General features: G+C 39.5%; 1 protein-coding gene across 3 annotated transcripts in view; it reads left to right on the top strand.

Moving 5' to 3' along the window:
- The window catches only part of LOC147120231 (glutaminase kidney isoform, mitochondrial-like), a 103,699-nt gene that overhangs the window by 18,133 nt on the left and 64,858 nt on the right, over window positions 1-20,708 (top strand). For all 3 annotated transcript variants that reach the window (XM_085985855.1, XM_085985854.1, XM_085985856.1), the window contains exons 6-7: window positions 14,237-14,400; window positions 18,173-18,231. In XM_085985855.1, coding sequence (XP_085841981.1) covers window positions 14,237-14,400; window positions 18,173-18,231 — 223 coding nt within the window. The remainder of the gene's footprint in view (window positions 1-14,236; window positions 14,401-18,172; window positions 18,232-20,708) is intronic.

Genomic DNA, 20,708 nt, shown 5'->3' with positions numbered 1-20,708 from the left:
AATGGCACTAAATCACCAAGATTGATTTGTGAGCATTTTAGTTGTGGTTTTAAAAAAAAAATCAGCTGAATTTTAAGTGCATTTCTGTAGTGAATTGTTCTTATTTGCAGATAGTCACAGCTATCCGCATGAATCACTTGACTCCAATAACTGATTTGAATTTTTTAAAACTAATTTGTTTATACTAACTTTTTTTAAACAATCTCACCCTATTAACTCAACTGAGTTCTAAATTTGCTTACTATTAGGAACAAGAGCTCCTTGAGCCTGTTTTGCCATTCAATTAAATCATGGCTAATCTGCATCTTAACTCTATTTACCCACCTTGGTTCCATTTCCCTTAATACCCATACCTTAAAAAAAAAAAAAAAAAATCAATCTCCGTTTTAAAATTTTAGTTTTTCTCTCTCGATCTTACCAAATCCTTTAATTGTCTTAAAAACATCAATTAGATCACTCCTTAATCTTCTATACTCAAGGAAAAACAGCCTACTCTATGCAACCTGTCCTCCTAATTTAACCATTTTAGTCCCGGTATCATTCTGGTGAATCTGTGATGCCTCCCCCACACCTAAAGACCAATATAGTTCCTGAGGTGTAGTGCCCAGAATTGAACGCAGTACTTCAGATGTGGTCTAACCAGAGCTTTATACAGCTGTAGCATAACTTCTACCCCTTTTGTATTCCTGCCCCATTGAAATAAAGGCTAATATTCCATTAACATTTAAAAAATGTTTTTAGTGATTTCTGTACATGGACCCCTGAATCTCTCTGCTCCTACACAGTTCCTGCCATCTCACAATTTAAAAAAAAATACTCTGATCAATCATTCTTGGGTCTAAAATGAATGACCTCACACTTCCTGACACTGAACTCCATCTGCCACAGTTTTGCCCACTCACCTAATCTATCAATGTCCCTTTGCAACTTTCTGTTCCCATCTATACTACTAGCTGTGCCACCTAACTTAGTGTTTAGAGCAAACTTGGATATACGGCACTCTATTCCTTCATCGAAGTAATTAATAAACATCTTGGCCTGGAATTTGCGGCCCTGATGACTGGGAACTAGCAGTGTTCGCCGCCGTTTCGCCTTTGAAACTGACCGCAACTTCAGGATTTAGCGCATGTCTAGCCTAATGTGGAAATCCTGAAGTTGAGGTCTGTCATTCACTGCTCCTCCATAGACTGTGCTTTGGAACCCCGCCCCCCCCCCCCCCCCCCCAACCACCACAGCCGAGAGCCGGTAATCTGAAATCGCTGATCTGACAAAAACTTCCCCTTTTCTGAACAAATATCGCTGTTTGAAATCCCATATAAGTTAGACCCATTCAAATGAGGTGTAACTGGGTTTCTAATGGCTATCTGAGCAATAACTACTGATAAACAACCGTTCTGGCCCTGAAACGCTAATTTTATATTGGTGGAATGTCAAATTTCTCCATTACAGGAAATTTTGGTTTATCCGGAGGTTAAAAGTCTGGAAAGCTCTATCTACCGGCAAAATTCAGGAACCGTTTCCTATAAGTTTTTTTACTTCTCGTTGCTTTTTTTTTCCCCAGTCAGGCTCTGCAAGGTCTGTAGCTAAGCAACAGCTTCAGCTAGAGATGCTTTTAAGCTGCAGCCGACTGTTTTGAAGCTGTTGCTAAGCACCAGGGTTTGTTGATTCACACGGAGCTGAAAATCTCCGTATGTTTCAACATTAGCGCTGGTTTGTCTGGCAGTTTTGATCTAACGGCAACAGCTCGGTCCCGTCGGTGCCGGATATCACAGTTTCCTGTAAGTTCAAAATTATTAGATTTTAAAATTAATCTTTTTTAAAGTTGGTTTCAGCTTCTACCGTAATCCAATGTGTATGTTCCAATCTTTATTTCGCTCTCTGTAAATTTTTTAAAAAGTGATTGATTAGTCATGTTTTCTATTTCCTGGTTCCCTGTCTGAGAATTCTGCAATGTGATGGGCTGTTTAGACGGCTTGTTGACGTCACAGCAGCTTGCACTATGGGATTCCCACTATACTATGTTGATTTCAACTGCATGTCGGAAAAGCCGAACTGTTCGTCACAGAGATCATGAGATCTTTGTGGAAAGCTTACTTACGGGGTCAGTGGTGCATGCTTTTGCTTCGCCGCTGACCGCAAATTACAGGCCAGTGAAAAGCTGAGGCCCCAGTACAGATCCCTGGGGAACACCACTAGTCACATCCTGCCAATTGGAGTGCATACCCATTATCCCTACACTCCATCTCCCACCCCTAACCAATTTCCTACCCATGCCAAGAGGTTGCCTCAAATTCCATGCGCTTTCATTTTTGCTAGCAGTCTCTTGTGTGGAGCCTTAGCCAATGTCTTCTGGAAGTCCTTATAAATAACATCCATAAAGACACTCTCTTATTTACCACGTTAGTGACCTAAAAAAATAAATAAATAAATAAATAAATAATTTCAACTAGGTTAGTTAGACATGACTTGCCCTTTACAAATCCATGCTAGCTCTCTGATCAGTTCATATTTGTCCATGTGCTCAGTCACTGTCCCCAATAACAGATTTTAGTAACTTCCTCAAGACATTAGGCTAAGGTCTGTAATTTCCTGGTTTCTCTTCCCACCCTTCTTAAATAATGGAGTGGCATTAGCAATTTTCCAATCCAAGGGGACAATTCCTGAATCAAGAAAGTTTTGGAAGATAATGGCTAAAGCATCTGCAATTTCACCATCTACTTCTTTTAATACACTGAAGTGGAAACCATCAGGTCCTGGAGATTTGTTAACCTTCAGTCTCATTATTTTCTCCATTACCTTTTTTTACTTGTATTAAATCTAGTAAGTTCCTCCCCTTGATTTATTTTTAGTTTGGGGAATTTCAAAATTGACAGCCCTTTAAATCAAACTGTGCACCTATTGAATGATTTATTCAGTCATACTTTATTTGCAGATATTCTTTTCCTCATTTCAGAATAATTGCTTAATTCTGCTTCTCACTCAACCATCAAGATGACTACCAAAGATGAAAAGCATTTGTACATGTTTGGTACCTCACAGATCTGATATTTGCAGTGGATGGATTTTACACCCCAACCAGAGATATTGTTTTTTTAACATTACTAGGCTTCCATGTGGTGCAGACACTTGTCTTTGCTTCTATGCAAAGATGGCTACTGTATTTGGACTGCATGTTTTCATACTCAAGCTTTGGGAGAGGAGAGTAGTTAGTGATCGACCTTTGTGCTTATCTGCTCTGTCAGAGTATCTGTAAGCTATGGGCACTCAAATGAGCCCCTTATTTCTTTCTTTGGTGACATGATTGTTACCGGCACTTCCCTTGGGTTCCACCTGAAAAGTCGCTATCTTTATGGGATGAGGTACTGTCACTTTAGTTCCCTCTAGCCATACACACACACCAAGGATGGCTAATCTGTTCAGAAATGGAATGCTGCAACCCATACATTTTCCTCTGCATGTGTTGGCAGGCACTTTGTTACTTCCACTGTGACTTGTTCTGCTTCAGTGTATTTCATTTAAACACACTCTACCCTGCTTTAAATGTTCTATTTGAGAACACAGGGTCAGATCCTTTACTGTCTCTATGCTGAAGCAGTTGCTTCCCCCTCTCCATTTGTGCTCAAGACTGAGATTTGGGGAGTGGAACACTTGAGCATCAAACATTTCTAAGCCAGTTATGGCCAGCTGTTGAATGAAAATCCCTCCACTCTGCCTCAACAATGTGCTGAACTCCCAGCTTGAGCATCAGCTACTGCGCCAGCAGCCATCCTGGTCACTTGTAAATGAGATTGCCGTTTGCTCTCAAATTAGGGTCAGTTTTATGTTGTAAACCCTTGCCTACCAGGAGATGGATTGAGACTGTCCAAACTCTCTTCACATAGACCCTTGCAGACAGAAGAGAGGAAGGAACTTCTTGAAAAAGATTTTCTTTGCGTGGTAGGTAAAGTGAAATTGTTAATATGCTTATAAAGATTGTATTTGCATCTATCACTTAGAAAATCTTTGCTCAGGAGGGTTAAACTTGCCAACAGTTATTTCAAGCAGGGAAAGATTGGTTTATAGCCATTTAAATTTGAATATTCCTATCTTCACAAGATTCCTGGAACAGAAAGTGATTTCAAGTACTGGAATCTACTTTTTTGCCTCGGCCTTCCTCAGGATTAATTCATTAATGTGCCTTAAATGAGAATGCACAACTCATGCTGTTTGTGTAAGGGCTTGAGATTCAACGGCATTTGTATTTCCTTTTTTTTCTTCCTCGACCTTTCTCTTCCCTTCTCCTTTCTCTTCCCCTGCTTCAAAAATGTGAACTTAATTTCAAGATGCTTGAGAGAATTGGGAAGGAAAGGGCTAGCACATTGGAACATACTGGGTGTATCTTTTTCAAACCTGTTCATCTGAGACATATCTATTCACGCCAAGTAAATCAGGCAACCATTTCCAGAAGCAAGAGGTGTTTTGGCACTTAATGTAGTCAATTTGGCCATTGAATGGGACAAACAGCCCTCTGGGACTACTTCCCAAGATCATCAATACTATTCATTACATAACTACAGATGAAAAAGATTTTTTTCCTGTTCCAGAATAATTGACCGGAACCTTTAACTTAGTGGCTTAATGCCAAAGTCCCATATTTTTGATATAGCAGGATGTTTTCGGAGATGCTTAAAATCAGCTCCACCAAAGTGTAAATTTATTTTCTTTTTCCAGTTTCTAGTACTGTACTTGCGAATTAAATTGTGACCATCCCCTAGTGTCCTGTTTTATGAACAGCATCTTGGTCATGAAACTTTGTTCCTAACTTGATATTTTTATTTGGAGTTTCACAAGTTGGTCTGTGCTTGAGCTCACAATCACCTTGAAACTGCTTTCTTGAAACACTGCCCTACTTTTCTTTTATTGATCTATATGACATTGCAGTGTGGTACCAGGTGCTTCATATTGATGTAATAAATAGGTTGTTCTTTGTTCTACCCAAAATAGTGTCAAATCCTTTTACCAATCCAAAAAGAGTCCCATTTCGACTGCACAGATGTAACCAAACAGCTGGTGTCCAAGAACTACTTGGACTAAATTAGCTGATCCCATTTACAACGCTAGAGGTCATTCTGTGATGGTTGCTACTATCTGGACTAGCTTCAAATAATTGGAGTTGCAGAATATCGGCAAGTGGTCACTTGGAGTTGCAGATACGCCCATCAGTCCTTTGGACTGGAGTTGGTTCCGCAGGTCGTAATCTTTTAAATTTGCCTTGCTGTATTTATTAAAAAAAAAAAAAAATAATAGAACTAGTAAAACACCTAGGAAGTTTGAATATATAAAACAAATCTACCAAACCTGCTAAAATGCACACACTCCTTATAGTTAGTCTCTGACTTTCCTACCTGCCTTTTCAAGACTGCCTTGGATTACTAGCTTTCACTGCAGAACAGTTAACCATCTAGTGTGTTGGCTGCATTATGTGAAGCTCATTGATTCCAAATATTTTCCAGATTTCTCTTACCTGTTTTATTTATTGTAGGATTCGTAAAGCTCTTTTATCAAAGCACTAAGTGTTCCTGAGGATGACCAGTGGTCAGTAGATTCATGCTATATATTAAGTATATATGAATAAAGCTGTTAAGACGAGAAAGAAAAACGGTGACAAATAAAAAGCAAAAAAAACCTGTCGATGCTGGAAATGAAACAAAAACAGTAAATGCTGGAAAAGCTCAGCAGGTCCGGTAGCATCCGTGGAGAGATCGGATAAATGTAGCCTTTCAGATGTAAACCCTTTGTCAGAACTGGGCTCTCTCCAGAGTATAGTTCTGTGGCTGCTGACACTTCTCCGATACATCGCTCAAGTTAACATTCGTCATGTGAGTGCCAGCACTATTCAACGTGGGGGGCATTATAACCAAGTCTGACCTTGTTCATACCAAGTATCCACAGTACTTTCCAGCAGGCTGATTCTCACCTCCTCTCCGCGCCCCCCCCCCCCCCCCCACTGGCTGCCCTGCCCCGCCCCAAGCCCAATGGCACTAAGGTTTTTTTTTGTAAGTGTTCCTAATGGCATCCTATTCTAGATTGGCTAGTTCAGCAAAGGGGATTGATTCTGGGACCTTCATGGCTCACTACCAGACTAGGGGGTGCACTTTCCTATTAAGCCAGTGGGGTGCAAAAATTAAACCTTTTTGATAGGCATATGTTTTTGGATTTGGTTGGGCTAATTTGTTATTGGTGAACCATTAGAGTTTCATGAATTATAATAATTGCTAATGTTAATTTTTAAAAGTTTATTTGGAGGATTATTGAATTTAATAATGTGACTTCCATAATGGAGTAATTACTAAATGTGGATGAGAGAGGCGAAAGAAATTTAACAGGCTACAGTCATTTGTGTACCTTTCTGAACGTCTAAATGGCCACTAAATGTTTTACTGCACCCAAAATAGGAAACCATCTGGCCTGAACAATATCTTGATAATAAGTGTAAATTTGTACATTCCTGGACGCTCAAGTATGCTTGTGTATCTCCTTAACAATCCCCAACATGTAAATGGCAATCAGGTGGTGCTAACTAAGTAGTAACCTCCTCCATGTCTTTTTTTTCTTTGCATTCTTACTTGCATAAATAACAGAGCAGGATCAAGGATCATCTTAAAATTAAACTTGAAAATGGGTGAGCAACACAGAATGGTTGTCATCCCATCAGATGTAGCTGAGGTTGTGTCTTTACTAAAGAAACTATCGGTCAGTTTTCTTACTTGATTGAATTGTCCTGTGATGCTTTGCTTTTTATGACTGTTTATAGAACCTTTTATCCTCAATGCTATGAACATTTTCTACAGATTCTCCATATTGGCTAGAGTGACGACTGCTACAGGATTTGCCACATTGAGCATTTTAAAGCAAACTTCTTGATTGGTGTGCCACTGGATCATTTTCAATCTAAAGTAACATTATGTTGCTGAGGATCCTGTTTCATATATTTGTGAATTACATTGCTAGAAATTTAGTCAGGTCCAGCAAATAAGAATAGATTCCAATTATTCATTTTGGATGTCCGTGCTGAAGTTACAAATATATATTCTGCTATGAGGGGGGAGAAGATACTTTGTATTGAAAGTACCCCATCCCACTTAGAGTGGGAGAAAATATCTTATTTCCTTTTGGTAGAGAAGATATTTTAAATTATAATTTATTGTGCCCATCTAGGAGCACTGGAGGCATGCGATCCAGGAAGGACCCATTTTGTTGAGATACTTGGGTCTGTCTTCTGCCATTATAGTGAGCTGGGAATTATGCCCTTTGTTTTTCTTGATGCTTTTCTTGATGCTTACTTAAAGTATGTTAACAGCTGGAATCTGAGTCCTGCTTGCCTCTTAATTTGGAATTGGTGATTGCAGTAAGGATGCAAGCCCTGCTTGCTTGTAGTGTTAGATGGACCCTTCTATATTTAACTCAAGCATGTCTTTATTGCTTAGGAGACTGAAATGGCAGGCCTTCACTATGCTGCTATTTGATAAGAATAAATAGAACTATCTACTAGTAGACATTAGTTTGAAAGTATCCTCCCTTCTGCCTACTCCTGGGGCCAAAGTGATGGTGTCCTTTGTAATGTAAGAATTTGGAATAACATTATCTTTGAATTTACCTTGAATGACAGCCATTAGACTTCAGATTAGTATGATTGCCACGGTACCTTTTTTAAAAATAGAATCTAAATTTGATTTGGAACCCTGTTGGTATCGACCTCAGCCACACATGTTTTTAAATTTAAATTATTTCAAAAATGGGTTCATTATTTCAGTCCCAAAAGTGCTGAAAGAGTGGGAAAATTAACTTAAGTTGTATAAATTTTTATTCAATTATAAGGTTCAAATAGAGCTTTTTGCTTCCTAACTGGGGGGAGAAATAGAAACATAGAAGATAGGAGCAGGAGTAGGCCATTCGGCCCCTCGAGCCTGCTTTGCCATTCAATGCGATCATGGCTGATCATCCAAATTCAGTACCCTGTCCCTGCTTTCTCCCCATATCCCTTGATCCCTTTAGCCTTAAAAAATATATCCAACTCCTTCTTGAATATATTTAATGAATTGGCTTCTACTGGCTTCTGTGGTAGAGAATTCCACAGGTTCACCACTCTCTAAATGAAGAAATTCCTCCTCATTTCTGTCCTAAATGGCTTACTCCTTATCCTTAGACTGTGACCCCTGGTTCTGGACTCTCCGACCATCGGGAACATCCTTCCTGCATCTAGTCTGTCCAGTCCTGTCAGAATTTTATAAGTTTCAATGAGATCCCCTCTCATTCTTCTAAACTCCAGCGAGTATAAGCCCAATCGACCCAATCTCTCCTTATACGTCATTCCTGCCATCCCAGGTATCAGCCTGGTGAATCTTCGCTGAACTCCTTCCATGGCAAGAACATCCTTCCTCAGATAAGGCGACCAAAACTGCACACAATACTCAACATGTGGTCTCACCAAGGCCCTGTACAACTGCAGCAAGACATCCTTGTTCCTGTACTCAAACCCTCTCGCTACGAAGGCCAACATACCATTTGCCTTCTTAACTGCCTGCTGCACCTGCATGCTTACCTTCAGCGACTGGTGCACAAGGACACCCAGGTCTCGTTGCACTTCCCCCTTCTCCCAATCTATTGCCATTCAGATAATAATCTGCCTTCCTGTTTTTGACACCAAAGTGGATAACCTCGCATTTATCCACGTTCTATTGCATCTGCCATGCTTCTGCCCAATCACCCAACCTGTCCAAATCATCCTGGAGTTTCTCGGCATCCTCCTCACGGCACACACGCCCACCCAGCTTTGTGTCATCTGCAAACTTGGAGATATTGCATCTAGTTCCCTCGTCTAGATCATTAATATATATTGTGAATAGCTGGGGTCCAAGGACCGATCCCTGCGGTACCCCACTAGTCACTGCCTGCCACTCGGAAAAAGAGCCGTTTATTCCAACTCTTTGCTTTCTGTCTGCCAACCAGTTCTCTATCCAAGTCAATACCTTGCCCCCAATCCCATGTGCCTTAACTTTACACGCTAGTCTCTTGTGCGGGACCTTATCGAAAGCCTTTTGAAAGTCCAAATACACCACATCCACTGGTTCTCCCGTATCTCAGTAATTGACCCAAACTGTTGGTCTTTCATTAGGAATTGGAGGAATTGAATGCATGCTTGAGACAGGCAGTCATTCCATTAGGTCTGAATGTATTTTCTGCACAAATCTTGTAATGTAATGGAAGTAATTTTGTGATGAAGTAAACCTTGAGATGAGAAATAGATTTATTAAAAATCCAGTAAATGTTGCTCTTTAATCTCCTGTTTCCTAAAATTGATTTTGCTTTATCAAGCTATTTCCTTTTTGGAAAGAATTTTAGAACAAAGTCTCTATTTGGGAACAAAAGAGATTGCAGGTTGGAAAATGTGGTCTTTGTCATTATTCATGCTTTCATTTTTGAAGTGTCTGAATAGAATTGATCTTTTAAGTGACATTTTTCCTGAATGCTTTAGCGTGTTGTAAATATACATACAAAGGTTCTTGATACTTAAATTAATATTGATTAAATGTGTGCATTCAGTTTTTCATAGCTAAATCTTTTTGTAAGGTTCAAGATGTATGAAGTCTGATAAATTTTTTCGGGGGGGGATTGTGATGTTGGGAAAGTATCGGTCAAACATTAACCTCTTTGTCCTACACCCTGCCAGCATAAAAGGTTATTTTAACTGGTTTCCTGAAGGAGAGTTGCATGACAGAAAAATTGATGTTTGAAATTTATTTTTCAACTTTTAATGCATGCTTAAATTCTTGACTTCTTAATTGAACAACAACAAAAACTTAGATGCTAGTTTCGCATTTGATTTTAAATTATGCCATGGTGTGGCTAAAGCAGACAAATATCATACTCTATGGAAAAACCTAGAATGTTCTAGTGAATATTAAGATCAAATAGTTAACTTATTTCCAGGTATACTATGTTAGATAGTAAGGTTCCATTTAATTTAGTTGTACATGAATGTCAACAATTTCAGTTGAAGAAATGAGTTGCTATTACAGCTTTTCTGTGTTATTGATGCGCGTCTTTCTCAAAAGGATAGATTTATATTTTAAATGACCAAGGTTGTTAACTGTTACATTTTTAAAAAATTCTCAACCTTGTGGTTATATTTTTTCATTGACATTGGTTTGACTGGTTTTCCTCAAATTGGTTACTAATGAACAAGTACTTGGCCTGAACCACATGCAAACCTGCAATAGACAAGTTGCTTTACCTGCTGGCTGAAAATTTATCTATTGAGTAGCTAAGTTGTACAGACTGGAAGATCCCAGGTTCAATTCCTAGTCTGCACTGAATTGTTGAATGTGGCAGAGGACAGTAGGGACACTACAGTTGGCTTCAGTACACCAGGGTTAGGGAGGGGAGAATCAGCTGGTGTTCCCGCTCTTGATTATAATCAAATGGTTCATGTTGCATGTATGTGTGTGGGGATGTCAAGTGAGGGCAGAATCTGGCTCATCTAACTCCTTGTGGTTGAATAGGCTGCCTGCCTTGCTGTCAAGTCTTGTATGATTAACGGCCACTTGGTGAGGTACCGGAGGGTAACTTTTGCCTGTGGAACTGTACAAGCCTTTTGGAAAGAATGGTGGAAAATAGGTGAGGAAAAAAGTTGTTTTTGCACTTTTTTGAGACTTCTATTCTTTTACCTGTTTTTAAGTTGTCTTTATTTTTTATAGTCTTTCACCTCGGTGGAAATGAACTTCAGCTGGGAGAGCAAGTGGGTGGAACTGCATACTCCTTCACAACTTCAGTGTGCCAGCCTTCTGTAAATGGCCAAAAAGGAGGTGTGTGTATACACAGACCAATTCCCAATGTTTGTTTTTGCCTTCATGGGATATCTTAGCAGAGACCACCTGAGAACTGACACTGCTCATTTGGCTTGGCTTAAAATTAAAGGTGCAGGATCAGTAGCTAGCAAGTCACTGGTCTGCAGCAAAAACAATTGGTCTGTCAGTGGGAATTTGAAACTTGCTTCCCATTTACACACAAGTGTGTGCCTGAAGTAATTTTTGAAAACCCTGTGCAAACTGGTTCCTGCATGAGAATACGATGCAGTGAGCTTGAGTTGTTTAAACTTAATATCTCCTGTGCTTTAACAGCTGAAATGATCTGGAATTTCCACTTGTCGGTTTGCTCAGGTGTATGGCTGAATTCCACTTTCACTGTCTACTGCCCCAGGCACACTGTAAACCTGAGTCAGTGTGAACTCATCTTTTGCACCATAGTGATGCAAGGCAGAGTATAACTCTGACAACCTGTCTTTAATGTGTGGTTTGGCATTGCTTAAGATCATCTGGAAAAGGCTGTCCTCCACTACAGGTGCTGTGCATCAACTACAGTACAACTATCCTGTGAGCTCTTTTTCAGTCGCTATAAATGATCACCGGGCATCTGAGGCTAATGCACAGTACTCTGTGCATGTATAAATACGTATATACAGAATGCTGCCTTTCTCCAAGCCAACACAATAGCTATGGCTTCCAGCTCACCTTGATAAATGCAGCTGTCACTGCATCAAGTGATGCAGTGTAACAGGAGCCTGAAGTGTTTGGGATGTACAGCTGTCCATTGGACTTGCTGCATTGTCATGGGTTCATTACCAAACTTTGAGCCTGATTTGGGGATGATTCAACAGCGCCTCAAACTTGTTACTGTAGAGATACAGCACTAGTTTCATTACTTTTTCCACTGTGGCCAGCAAGATTTTGTGCAATTTTTATTTTGCATTAATATTTGGAACATTTGAAGAGGAAAACCACATTTTTAATTAGCTTGTTTTCATAGAGCTGCACTGCAAACAAAATAATTTTAGTTATAGCAGAATCTTTTTATAATGTGACTAATTAGAATTTTAAATTATAAAATCTACTATAAGCCATGATATTTAAAAATGAGCATCCTATCTATAGAGGCACCATTTTTTGCTCAACTTAATAGGGTCAATTTTCCCCTCATGCTTGGAGGTAAATAATTGTATAGAGAAAATTTGGACAGGGAGTATCGCATGCCCATAATGGAATATGTGTGTGATATTCTTGTCTCTTTAAATTAATGGACAGCAACTTGGGCAGGCTCCAGAACTGGCATGCAATCCTCCCTGCCTAATTTTGTTCTCTGCTTCGCTCAGGCGGATATGTACATCATATCATAAAATAAGAACATTTACCCTATTGGTGTTCAAATTTCTGCATTGTCAATGTCTCTTAAATGTTCACTTTATATAAAAAAAAAAAAAAAAAATTGATTTATATACCTACTGATTTGTGCACATCACTAAAAGACACCAGAACATACCATCTGGTCTGCTTACATATATTGCTTTCTATTAAAGTTGACACATCTTCACAGAACACCATTTACATGAGCAAGCTATAAATAGACAGAAGCAGGACTTTAGAAACTGCAAAATCTGCATATCAGTAAATAAACATTCAGCGCACAGCATATCAGACTATGAACATGAAATGCAGGCATGGAGCAAACACTTATTCTGATGTCAGTCAAGCATTGTTAAAATCTCACCAAAGAATTGATACGGAGTGGTTAAGTTTCTTTGTTCTTGGTAATGCAGCCTGTTCCGATGCATAAAATGTCTATTTGTCACCTTTGTGTCATTGAGGACTTTGATTGTTGATATATAAATTGTATTGCAGGAATCTAATTGAATAAATCTCATTGATATGAGTGTACATTTTCAGTACAAAATGGTGTTCTAAGCTGCCCTTGTATGTAATCCAGTTGATTTTAAATCTGTGCACATTTGCTCAATGCATTTTTTAATATGGTGGGTTGCTATATTACAGGGCAAATGTGTTCTCTTACAATGTCATCTAAAAATAAAGTTTGTTCCTTTGCATTGATTTACTATGTTCAGTACAAATTACAGTATAGTGAGGGGAGTCACCTATGTTTAAAGGCTATTGATTTAGTTTTCATGGGAATAATGGGTAGAATTTTGGTATTTGGTCTCCAAAATACCAGTAAAAGTCTCAATTCTCTGAATTAAAAATGCAATATGACTTATTCAACAATAACTCTTACTTTTCAGACACTACGTTTCAAAATGTTCTATGGTACCTTGGGGCTAACTGGCTCTGAACAGGAAGAGAAGAAAGCATGATTGAGTGGGGCGTTGAGGCTTTTGCAGGAGAGAGATAGCAATGTAGAGCGATTTAGGAAGATAATTTGAATGCAAGGGCATGGTGGCTGAAGTCTCTGCCATTGATAGTGGCAGGGGGTGGTTTGGGGTTTACACTAAAGACCAGATTTTGAGGAGCTGTAGGGTTGAAGGGGATTAGATAGGGAAAAGCGAAACCATAGAGGGATTTGAAAATAACCAGGCTTTTAAAGATGATCCACTGGAGGATGGGGTGCTAATGAATGCAGGATAGTGTAAAAATGGTAGTTATAGACGAGCTGATGTTTGTGTAGAGCTTGGGAGGATGGCTCAAAGTGTTGGATAAATCAAGACGAGGGTGTGACAAAGGCACGGGGGAAGTTTGGCAGCAGAAGTCGGGGAATGTGCCATGAAGCTGCAAAGATGGAGGTAGACTACTGGATGTAAGGTTTCAAGCTCCGGGTCAACCAGAACATCAAGGTTGCACAATGTTGTGATCAGCCCAAGTAAACATCCAGGAAGGGGAATGAAACCTGTGCATGTGACGTCCAGTTTCTGGTAGGATGGCCTGAGTCTTGCTGATGTTGAACTGGAGAAAATATTGGCCCATCAATGACTTTCAGGCAGACAGTTGACAGACAGCAGTGGTCATGGGGTCAGGGGTGATAGCAAGGTGAAATTGATGTCATTGGTATATATATATTGTCAGCATAAACCAGTGGCCCTAATTAAACAGAATAATGGATTGTGACTTACTTCAGTCACCATGATTGCATAGAGCTTGTACAATATTTATGTAAATTACTGTAAATTGTAATTCATATACCTACAGATTTGGAGAGCTTTAAATGTTTTGATGTTTTAATGTGAGCTGTTCACAATGCCATTTATATTTATATAGATGGAAAACTGGCCTACAATATAATTTATTGTACATGTAGCAAACAGTTAAGCTTTCAGTATTTTAGTAATTGGAAATGCTTCTTGATCATGCTTGTATTCCTACTGTTTTGTAGTATTGAACTTGTTTTAATTATATAAAACTTTTTTTAATTCTAGGCACTCAGTTGGAGATACCAAAGTTCCCTTTTGTCTTCAGTCCTGTGTGAAACCATTAAAATATGCAGTTTCTGTTCATGACCTTGGGACAGAGTATGTTCACAAATATGTTGGTAAAGAACCCAGTGGATTACGGTTCAACAAACTCTTCCTAAATGAAGAAGGTAGAATTTGTATTTTAAATGCAAAACTTAAATTTCTTGATATAATTTTTAAAATCTCTCAATTTGACACTCTGCCACTAGCAGCTCTGGCAGACATTTTAGTCTGTTGCAGATTTCAAAATTAAAATGGACATTTTACTTGCAAATCTCAGCTGTGGTCACTGAACCTGTACTGTTGTGACACACATTTTCATGTACAGGAAACTTTGGTTTATCCGGAGGTTATATGTCCGGAATACTCGATCTAACGGCAAAAATCAGGAGCCGTTTTCTATATTTTTTTTTTAGTTCTCGTTGCTTTTTTTTTTCCCCAGTCAAGCACTGCAGGGTCTGTAGCTATAGCTGCAGCTGACTGTTTTGAAGCTGTTGCTAAGCAACAGGGTTTGTTGATTCACACTGAGCTTCTCAGTTCCTATGTTTAAACATTAACTCTGGTATGTCCGGCACTTTTGATGTTACGGCACCAGCTCGGACCTGTCAGTGCCGGATATCAGAAAGTTTCCTGTATTGCATGTTTTGCCATTTCTTAAATTACAGACCTGAATCTTTCTGGAAATGGTTACATTTAGCTTGTTAATGTCATTGACATTTCCAGGTATCTAAAACGATAGTCTACTGCAATTGTTTATAATGCATTCCTATTTATAAAGTAGTTGCATTTGAATTATAACCTCTGTTTTGAATGAGCATTTTGTAATTCCAGCTTCATCAATTTTGAGTAAACAGCAATTTGTAAGTTAACTAGCTTTTCTGTCCTATTGTCAAATATTCCCAGTGGAAGTTTTGTATGCAGTGACGTATGAAAGTTCTGTAGGCTTTTCAAAGGTTGTTGCCATGGTATTTCACATGAAAATTTGATGATCAGTTCTCTTGTGTAGACTGCAGGCATAAATAATTCCATACACACAAAAAAAAAAATCCGTATTTTGACCTCTGCTGCTTTTGACTGCAGACTTCTAGTGAAACTTGTATTTCTCACAAAATAAAAATTAGTATCTGCAGTGCTTTGCTGTAGCAGTGCTAATATTTTATAGCATTTCATTCTCTCTTGCGCCTCTTTTTTTTTTTTTCTTTTTCTTCCCTTTTCCTTCACCCCATCATTGGTGATTTTTAAATTATTCTTGCTTCCCCCTTCAATAAAACACTTTTGGACATTACGCAAGAGCCACTATATAAATGCAAGTTGCTGAATGGTGGGAGTAGCATTAGAGCAGTTCAGTTATCAGACTTGTGGAGAAAAGGGGAGCCAAAGTCAGAGTATTCAGAGCAGTATCACAGCATGTATGATCAGGAAGCACAGTACTCTGGCATGGCATAGCAGAACCGAAAAGGGTTGAAACATTTCATACAATGGGGAGAATTTGTTGGTTCATTAATTATTTGAGGGTCAAGTGTGATATTGAAAGCTGGTGACGGGTTTGTTCGGGTCTGACACTGATTAGGGGGAATTGAGTCACTGAAGGGAAAAAGGGGTATAACAAGAGGAATAAATTAAATAAACAGCATTGAGAGGGCAGAAAAATAAAGAAGCAACTAAGTTTAATTACGAGAAGCAATATTGAGGTAAAATACACTCGGAAAGTACCAATTACAAAAAACACTTACTCTAAAACCACGTCGGTTAAATAAAATGCTGGTAAATATGGAGGCAGCCAAACAAAGGATGACGAACAAAGCCTATTGTTTGTATTTTTTTTAAAGAGTAAAAGTTTATAAGTTAAACAGGTTCCCAGTTTCACTTGGCACTAAATTAAGCATGGAATTCTGGCAATTTAGTTTAATTAGTAGCATCCATAACAATTTAGGTTGACTTGGTAATAAATTAAACCTGGGGCTGTATAATGCATGTTGTTGTCTGATGTGGTCTTCTAGCAAATTAATTAAAAGCGACCCGGGGAAGAAAATATCTGGTCCCTAGGGCACATCAATAAAAAAAAAAATTAAGAGGGTAATCAGTTAAGTCAGGAATTTAACAAACTAGGTAAACAATTGGATGAAGAATTAAATTGACACAATATTCTATTAAACTATGGGTTCTTGACAAATTTAATAGCTCTTTAAATAAAGTTGACTGGCACTGGCTTTTCAGAGTAATTGTACATTATCAGCCCTCTTGTCTGGTCCATATTGGGACTGGGTTGGGCAAAGGAAAATGGGAGATAAATTAGAACAAACTGAGTTTTTTATTTATATTAAAACAGAGAGTTCTATGGGGAGGGGTGCTCTCAAATCCTAGTGTTTGAGTTGGTGCTATGAATTGCATGGAACATGTAGGTCCAAATGGAGTTGGTGGGTAGAGTTAGACCAAGGAGGAACTTTGGTTACATAGGCAGACTATATGCCAATAAGTTAATTGTATTTAAGAGCTTTTTTTTTTTTAAGTTCAAGTGTGATGAAGTAGCATGCCACACATCGTGACATAGGAAGTAAAATGAAAATGGATGAGAAGTTTATGCTATAAACAGACATGAAAATCTGTTCATAGAGATATCATGATTTGGTTTGTGGGAAGCACTTTATTTGGGTTTGTAAGGATTTGGGAAGGATGTCGGCGTTAAGTTGAAGTGAGGGTTTGTGGGAATCTTGGACTATTGGAAAGGAAACCTGCGATATCTGGGGGTAGTCATTATTAATTGCTATATAGTAATGAAAGGGACTGGAGGCAGTAACAGTACTGAGGGGGATTGGAGTTTTGAGTATGGGTGTGCAGAGACAGTGAGTTCAATTTTGTGCAAAAAGCAGTTGGGAAGACGGTTCAAAAAAATGGAAAATGGTGCTTTGGGAGTTAACAGCAAGTTAATGTACATTTTTTGTCTTCTATATTGAACTTAATGGATGAGAATTGAAATTGTTAAATTGGCTTCAAATATAAATTATAGGGAGCGGTGGAATTCTACAAGGGAAGAAAATCTGAGACCCAAGTATTGACTTAATCACTTATCAAGGCTTTATTCAGTTGCTGCATTCCACCAGTCACCAATAAATTGTCTATACACTTTGTGTAGTAGCCATGTTGAATAATCCCCTTTGTGGGCTATTTATTGTATGTTAACATCAATGAGTTGATCTCAAGCTTCCATTTCATTGAAAAGCCCTACATCAGGGTCTGCAAAGGGCAAAATCCATTTTTAGTGTCAACATTTAACTTGCACTTTGAGGTGGTGCTGTGATGGGTTGTTTCATTGTCAAATGTCACAACATTGGGTGCAAAAGTAGGAGCTGATACTGTATACCTGCTGTAGTAAGTCTTCATCCAGTTCCATACCTGGCTACTTAATGGCACTGCAGCAGACTCTTCAATTCAATTGCATATTTCAAAATAAGTAGATGAAAGGGAATTGTTTTTGGTGATAAATGCTAGTGGCCTTGGTGAACCCCCTCTCCTCATCTACCTGCCCCCTTTCCTCTACCTCCCTAACTCTTCCTTATTTTTCCCTTGCACCTCTTCTTTCCCCTCTCCATTTTGTCTCTTCTTTCCACCCCGTAAAACTCTGCTTGACCTAATTACTGCACTTGTCTTGATTTGACTCGACTCCCTGGGCAACACCACAGGAGATCAACTAGTAAGGAATTTCATTCACAGGCTGCCTTTGCTGTAATAGAATATGTCATGGAATTATGATGTTTAAGTTCAGTTTGCTATTAAAAGACAAACTAAAATATTTTATATCTGAACGCTAATGTTGATGCAACTGTTGCAATAGAAATAGTTGTAGCTGTCACAGAATAAATTCTGTATTTTCCATGTGTGATGGCCTGTTTTTTGTTTCAGACAAACCGCACAATCCTATGGTAAATGCTGGGGCTATTGTGGTAACATCCCTCATTAAGGTGAGAAGTTCATGTTGTCATTCTTTGTGGATGAGTTCTTTTTATATATTTTGCAAATTTGAATACTTATAGGGCATTTTATTAGATCCTTATCACTGCTGTGGAACTATGAGCTCATTTACAAACATGCAAAAATGATGGACAGGAAAAGAGCAGCTGGACCGCTGGGCCTACCCCACACAGTTGTGATGCCTTAAGCATCATGATTTGCAACCCCCCACCATGTTCCCTGTAAGCTGCGCTTTGTTCTGCACGGCCTGTATAACACAGTACTGGAAACTTTGTTATCCGGAGGCGAACTGTCTGGCAAGCTCGAGCCACCGGCAAAAATCAGGAGCCGTTTTTTATTCTTTTCGTTTCTTTTCTTTGAACAGTCAAGCTGTGCAAGGTCTGTAGCTAAGCAACAGCTTCAGCTAGAGACGCTACAGAGACGCTTGCTGACTGTTTAGAGGCTGTTGCTAAGCAACAGGGTTTGTTGATTCATACGGAGATGAAAATCTCCGTATGTTTCAACATTAGCTCTGGAGTGTACGGCAGTTTTGAGGGAACGGCAGCAGCTCGGTCCTATCGGTGCCGGATAGCACACAGTTTCCTGTACTTTGCTTAGGCCTCACTCCGAATACTGGAGTATTTAAATTAAAGCCGAATTGAGATCTTGTACAAGAACAGAAGGTGTGTTTTGTTTTACATTTAATCATCCTGGCAATGCAACCTAATGCCCTATTTGCCTTGGCTGTTGTTTCATGGCATTGGTCGTGAATCTGCAGAGAATTGTGTACTATAACCGATCTATCTTTTTCAACATACTTCAGTTCTGTACCCTTCAGAGTATAAGTATATTTAGGGGGAGAAATTCAGTTGGTTAGTGCCTGGAGGGACGCTAAGGGGTTAGCGACCGGGCGCAGCAAATGCAGTGCCACCTGCGAACTTCAGTGCTGGTTTAGCACTGGCGCTAACTCTTACCACCTGGGCCTCTAGCGCCTCGCAGATCGTGACATCATAAAGTGCGCAGTGCCCAGTTATCGCCCCGGATGTGAAATTGCCTCCTGCCACCTGCTGTATCACTGGGTGTGAACAATGGCAGAAAGAGGAGGTGTTGTCCACTCGGCTGGCTGCTTGGGGAGCGCTAATTAAAGGGAATGGTTTTTGGGTAGGCCAACCTTTATTATTTGCACCAGTCTGGTGCCTGCTTAAAGCTTTTGATGTTTCATTGCTGCAAGATGTCCAAGCCCTCCACTTTGAGTGTTTGGAGCTGTAATGACAGTTGTGCAGGTTGCCTTGCAATGCAGAACTGCTGACAAATTCACAATCATTGGTCCTTCCCTTTATGCGAGGGAAGCAGCCTCTGATGCAGTTAGCAATGTGCTCCAAATTGTTCAGCGCTCTACCGCCCCGCTCTCTGACTTTAGTGCCCCAAGAGAAGAGTGTTGTTGGAGCTGCACTCTTCCAGGCAAGTGGAGAGTATTCCATCACACTCCTGACTGTGCCTTGTAGATGGTGGAAAGGCTTTGGGGAGTTAGGTGAGGCAGTTGCTGCAGAATACCCAGCCTCTGACCTGCTCTTGTAGCCACAGTATTTATGTGGCTGGTCCAGTTAAGTTTCTGGTCAATGGTAACCCCCCAGGATGTTGATGGTGGGGGATTCAACGGAATGTCAAGGGGTGATAGTTAGACCCTCTTGTTGGAGATGGTCATTGCCTTGCACTTGTGTGGCGCAAATGTTACTTGCCACTTATCAGCCCACGCCTGAATGTCATCCAGGTCTTGCTGCATGCAGGTGCGGATTGCTTCCAGTCCAAGGGAACAATTCCAGACTCTAGCGAACCATTAAAGACAGTGGCTTGCAAAACACATGTACTATCTCTAAGCACCCTTGGGTGGTTGTCATCTGGATAAGCAGCCCTATCTGTTTGAGGATCCTAATTATCTAAGATATTCTCAGCTATTTCAATTTTTACAATTTTCGTGTTAACCGTCTTTATAAAGTGAAATAGTGGCACACCACCGATGACTTGAATTTATATAGTGCATTTAATGTTTAAAAAAGAAACACCCCAAGCCACTTTACACGAGAAGAAAAAAGTAAAAGTAAAAGAAATAAAGTAGTGGATGTGAAGCCATGGTATGAGAGTTAGGAAAGATGACCGACAGCTTGGTTGAAATGAGGGGTTTTGAGAGTGTTTATTTGAATTGGAGAGGTGAGGAATCGATGCGGTTTACTCCAAGAGCCAGTAGAGCAGAACAGAAGACTACCACTAAAGGTATGAGGAAGGAGCGGGAGGATGTACAAAAGGCCAGAATTGGGGAACCAAAGGCTTTGATGGGGCGAGGCAAGGCCGTGGAGGAAATCCTTTTTTCCTGTTTGTGAGGTCAGCAGTAATTGGACCAATTTGCACTGCCTCCTTTTTATTTATAAAAAAAAAAAAAAAATACCTAGTTTAATTGTTACAAAATTAACCCGAGAAGAATTACTTTTGT

Source organism: Somniosus microcephalus, chromosome 4 (assembly GCF_052327205.1).
Source record: "Somniosus microcephalus isolate GS21.2 chromosome 4, FLI_Smic_1.0, whole genome shotgun sequence".
Classification (NCBI taxonomy): Eukaryota; Metazoa; Chordata; class Chondrichthyes; order Squaliformes; family Somniosidae; genus Somniosus; species Somniosus microcephalus.
The sequence above is the reverse complement of the archived record's forward strand: the minus strand, read 5'-3'. Positions and strand labels throughout refer to the sequence as shown.